This window comes from Puntigrus tetrazona, chromosome 16 (assembly GCF_018831695.1).
Source record: "Puntigrus tetrazona isolate hp1 chromosome 16, ASM1883169v1, whole genome shotgun sequence".
In the NCBI taxonomy this organism is placed as follows: Eukaryota; Metazoa; Chordata; class Actinopteri; order Cypriniformes; family Cyprinidae; genus Puntigrus; species Puntigrus tetrazona.
This window is the reverse complement of record NC_056714.1, coordinates 12,618,069-12,623,461: the sequence shown is the minus strand read 5'-3', so window position 1 is coordinate 12,623,461 and position 5,393 is coordinate 12,618,069. Positions and strand designations below refer to the sequence as shown.

The 5,393-nt window shown below is 40.4% G+C and overlaps 1 protein-coding gene across 2 annotated transcripts in view; it reads right to left on the bottom strand.

The window, feature by feature from the left end:
• Nucleotides 1-5,116, bottom strand: part of stmn2a (stathmin 2a) — a 6,028-nt gene extending 912 nt beyond the window's left edge. The window contains exons 1-5 of one of the 2 annotated variants that reach the window (XM_043261502.1): nucleotides 4,926-5,113; nucleotides 2,827-2,922; nucleotides 1,710-1,885; nucleotides 1,369-1,560; nucleotides 1-498 (exon numbers count right to left, since the gene is read on the bottom strand). The exon at nucleotides 1-498 is cut by the window's left edge and continues 912 nt beyond it. In XM_043261502.1, coding sequence (XP_043117437.1) covers nucleotides 439-498; nucleotides 1,369-1,560; nucleotides 1,710-1,885; nucleotides 2,827-2,922; nucleotides 4,926-4,944 — 543 coding nt within the window. In that variant the 5' untranslated portion in view covers nucleotides 4,945-5,113 and the 3' untranslated portion in view covers nucleotides 1-438. Of the gene's footprint in view, nucleotides 499-1,368; nucleotides 1,561-1,709; nucleotides 1,886-2,826; nucleotides 2,923-4,925 lie in introns of both variants that reach the window. The other variant, XM_043261504.1, reaches the window with a different exon arrangement.
• Nucleotides 5,117-5,393: the final 277 nt, after the last annotated feature.

Genomic DNA, 5,393 nt, shown 5'->3' with positions numbered 1-5,393 from the left:
GCATTCTTCACAATTACACCGAACTTCACATCATTTAACACCGCGAACGTAAGCGGGCGGCTTACTCACAACATCGAAAACCTTTCACGTGATCAAACCGGACGTGCCTCGGACGGAACAACCGCGAAATCGACAAATAATAACCGGAGGGTCGACGTGATGCATTGGATTTGCTATCGCTCGATCGGATGGACGGAAAGATAGATAGATGGAGAGAAAGACTGAGCAGTGAGAGAGAGAGAGATAAAAAAGATGTATTTACAAAATAATACTTGTGTCTTCCCGTTACTCTATGAAATCAAGCAAGACCGTTCAAACAGTATACGTGTGTGATGCTAGGTGTTTACCAGTGTGTGTGTGTGTGTGTGTGTGTGTGTGTGTGAGCAGGATAGGATGACGGGTCAGCTGATGAAGGGTATGAAGAGGAGGAGGATAACTTCACGCTATTAGTTCTTCCCTCAGCTCCTTGTTCCTGCGGACGATTGCAGCATGTCGCTCCTGACGGGTCGAAACAAACATAGTATCAAATGCGTTCTGATCATTCATTTGAGAAATAATAATTACTAGCTACTTATGTAACTAACTAATGCCGCTTCGTTATTTAATGAACGAATCGCTCGGTCTGTCCGTAAAGACCGCTGATCCAGCTGTTCGAACGAATCGTTTGACTGAATGACTCGCACGTTCGTTTCGCAATAAAAAAAATAAAACCATTCATATTTTTTTATTTCTAACTATATGCAATAATGTTAACAAAAAGTTAAACGCAAAAAGAAATGTTAAATAATAATTACATTTTATAAATATTGAGAAATGTAACTATATATATATAAATTGCAATATATATAAAAGTATCTGATAAATGATTAATTAACTAAAATATTTAAAATGTTTAATCGTTGTTTAAATATATGATTAGGACAAAGATTAGGATAAAGATTTTTTTTTGTGTACTGTGTAGATGTATTATGTATATATAAAGACACATACACAGCATATATTTAGATAATATTTACCTGTATTTTTAATATATAAAAGTTACATTTTTCTTAAATACATACAGATGTGTGTATTTATATAAAGATAAACATTTATTTTGGATGTGATTATTTGCGATAAATCATTTGACAGCACTATAAAAAAAAATATATATATATATATATATATATATATATATATATATATATATATATATATATATACACATACACATACACACACATATATATATATATATATATATACATACACATATATATATATATATATATATATATATATATACACACATATATATATACATACACACATATATATATATACACACACACATGATATATACATACATGTATGAGGTTTAGTTCTCACCTTCTCCTGCAAGCGTTCTATCATGGCTGCCATCTGGGCCTCACGGTTTTCCTTGTTCTGCTCCATCTTCAGAATGAGTTTTTCCTCTGCCATCTTGCTGAAGTTGCTGTTTTCCTCCATGGCTTTGAGCAGCACATCCCTCTCGTGCTCGCGCTTCTCAGCCAGAACCTTGAGCACCTGAGCTTCCTGAGACTGTCGAGGAAAGCCGTTATGAGCATAAAGGCAATGGAAGGGCATGCGGTTTCTCAAGGTTAAATGGATTCTAGCGTGGTTTATGTACATTTGTCTGTGGTAATAGAACTGTAAAGCTATTAAGCTTCGATGCATTCAGTCCCACTGACCCTTCTGCGGTTCTCAGCAGCCTCCAGCTTCTTCTGGATGTCTTCCAGGGACATATCCCTCTTCTTGGGAGGAGAGGTGATGCTGTGGGCCACGTCTGACACCGGTGAGGGTGGTTTCAGAATCACCTCGAAGGCCTGGCCTGAGGCCCTTTTGTTTATTGGCTTTACTTCCATGTCTACAAGACAATGACCAATGTACATCATAATTATGGCGTACAAGGTCAAAGAAGATCAAAATTAGATACCAAGATAATTATAATTAGATAATCATGAGAAAAAAAAAAGTCAAAATAATGAAATTCTGATGACTTTTTATGCCACTATTATGACTTTGTTATCATTTCAACTTGCTTGCATAATCTTACTGAATTAATTAAACATTTATCTCAATTAGTTTGTTGTAATTAACTTAATTACATTAATAACATATTATAATTTATACATTATAAAAGTTATATATTTTATATCATAATTAGCTTACCAAATCATGTTTTTTTGTGTGGCAAAAATTGGGCTTGAATAGAGTATTCATGCTAAACATTTTTATAAACATTTAATAATAATTTAATTAATAATCTCACAGCATAATAAATAATACTCTGCAGGAAATTATCAACATTTAATTTTTTAATTTTGCATCTTTTTGTTTTATTTAATTTTTTTAAATTGTCATTAAAGGTCGAAATTGACATAAAATGTCAAAATGATGACATAATGACTAAATTAATGATAACATTACAGAATCAGAAGTCCATTGTCATGTCATTATTATGACTTTTCATTTCATAATAGCTAGTTTATCTCATAATTATGACCCTGTTATCCTTTGGACTTTAATGATGAATTATTACTATTTGACATTTTATGTTACAGTTTCAGCTTTGTGCATCATATATCATTTATTTTATTTTTTTTGTCACAATTAGGATTTATTAAATCACGAGTTAATTTACTTATGCATGAAATGTGGGCTTCCGGAAATAATTCGTAAAATGCTCTTTTGTTTAAGAGATTAAACATTTGGATTAATTCAATATGTAACATCGCGCTAATTACATAAAACATGTAACATAGTTTTCCACTGCTTCAAAGCAAACTGATTTGTTCTCCCACTTACCTTCGAACTCACAGACAATGTTGTTACGTGTCTGTGGGCTGAAGCAGGAGCAAATGAGCGAGAGCATGGACAGCTCCTTCATCTTCTCCTTGTACGCTGCAACAACACATAATTGGCCCCTTGTTAGTCGTACACACGTCCACGGCTCTAGCACAAATGTGCTGAAGTTTACAGGCCAGAGCATATCGCCCGGTCTCTACGGCTCTTCGGGGGATTCAGCTGCGGCCTTTAACGCACCCTCCGCTTCAGTTTAAACTCTTCATCCCCGATCGTCTGTCTCTACGATGCTTCAGCCGAGCCACTGATCGACCCTGCCACTTTAGCAGCATTAGCTACTTTCCGAAAAAGGCTATCGTTATCGCGCAAAACCTTACCGCCATGCATTGAAAATTTAGTTTGAAACAGTTATTACTCAGAACTTGCTATTTCGCGAGGATGCTGGTTCCAAATCTTTGGCTTCCAACATTGAGCTATCTTTTACGGTGTGTTTTCGTTCCTCAGCGGACGACTAAACAAATGCGTAACACAATAAAGCCGCTGGAACACGGCTAGTCGGATCCCTGGAAAACTCGCATTAGCATAAAAATGGAGCAAATGGAGTCTACGGAGAGACTTTTTCTGCGTTCAAACAAATGGAGCTTGCAGACTCATGAAAAATGCAGGAGGCACACTAATGACACTTCCCATTTCCTGCCCTCTGTAGCGTTTTACAGCTTACAAGCGCATCTAACAGCCCATTAGCTTACAAAATAACTGTCAAGACAACAGACTAAGGCACGCTAAACAAGGGTAGCCTGCGATATTGCAACTCAATTAAAAAAAAAAAAGATTCAAGTAGTCATCGATTAGTTATAGGCTAAGACGAGACAGGAATCCCATACTTCCGATGTTCAGACCACACACAGGAGGCTTTTTCTTGCCAGAGTCACCCACTGGAGTCCACACAGCGTCAACACTCGCGTCCGGTGCTGCAAAGGCCAGCGGCATCCCACTGCTGCAGGGCTGGCCGGTCTCCCAGTCTGCGTCCCTTCGGCCTCCTGCAACTCCTCTGCTGTTCTTATCAGCATCAACAACCGGGCCCGCAGCTCGGGAGCCCAACCCCGACAGAACAAGCCCACTGAAGACGACTTTACAGCTTCGGCGGTATCGCAGGCTACCCACGGTCCGAAAAAAAAAAAATAACAGTGAAATCCGCCCATGCCATCTGGTCACGAAACGGCTGCACAACGAAATAAAAGGTATAGGTTTCGCTATGGGAGGAAACCAGAGCAGATCAGAAATGGCATGCTTAATCTATTTTAAATGGCTGGAAGCACAGTGTTTTATTGGTGTTGTGTCAAACAGAGGCGCGCACGCGAGGGACCGGATGGGCCCCGCGTGCTGTACCTCACGTGAGCCTCGTTAGGCGGTTTCTGAATGCGCGAAAAGGTTGATTAAAAAATAAGATGGAGCGCGGATGAAAATCCGGCAGCTTGGTGGCCTCGAAACATGTGAAACATGGACGGTGACGTCCGAGGCGAAAAGCTGCTTTAATTGCCCGATTGTTACGTAAAAAACAAGAATCGCCGGTTAAATGTGGGCTTTTGAGGGAAATGCTCCGCGAGGGGGTATTCGCGGGGGTTTTAGAGCTAGATCGTCTGGGCTGTGTTTCTTGGGTGCGGTCTTTCTGCATTATGATGTGAGGCGACGGGAGCAGGTGCGCCATCGCCAGTCATCACACACACACATGTCACCGCTGAGAAATTCGCTTAGAATATGCATAATAATTCATAACAAGAATGACATTCGCTTCGTTTAGGCTATAAAGCGCATAGATGGGGGAAAAAGCGAAATCTAGCATCGCAGAACGCCTCCAGTAACGCATGTTATTTACAGCCTAATGTATCGCGCGCGCAAATAAGACTATGGGTGATATAATAAACACTTTATTACAGCATCGTGTGTGTATTCTGTGCGCATCGTGCGTTTAGACGCGGCAGGCTGTGACGCTCGGCGCGGACAGGTTCAGGTTCGGTCTCCGTTAACGCGTTTGCAAACGCGACGACGGATGAAGATGACAAGCGGATGAAAAATAAAAATAAAAAACGCGCAGCACCTACCGATAGCTGTTTTGGCCATGGTGTCCCTTCTTGAGTCCGTGTTAATTTCCACACCGGTCGAGGTTTGTGCCAGCGGCGTTGAGAGCGGATGATGCTTAAGGCACTGAGTCAGCAGAGCACAATGAGGAGCGCGGAGGGATGCGAGGAATGGGAGCGGCTGACTTATGATCCGGTCCGCGCAACAGCAGATTGGCCACCGGCGGCACTTCACTTCACTGACGTGTGGAGAAAGGGGAGAGAGGAAGGAGGGGGGAAGTATCCGGCCTATGCGGGTTTAAATACTTATATGTTTGCGTTGGCTTTTATAACGGTACCTGGAATTTCCAAATAACGTGGAACAAAAATAGAGCACAGAATGGGATTTTTTTTTTTCATTCCAACATGCGAGCGAAAAAATTACGTTCTTGATTTTCTGCTCGACAGGGGTCCTCGAGAGGTCAAACTACACTCGCTTGATCTGTTTGATGC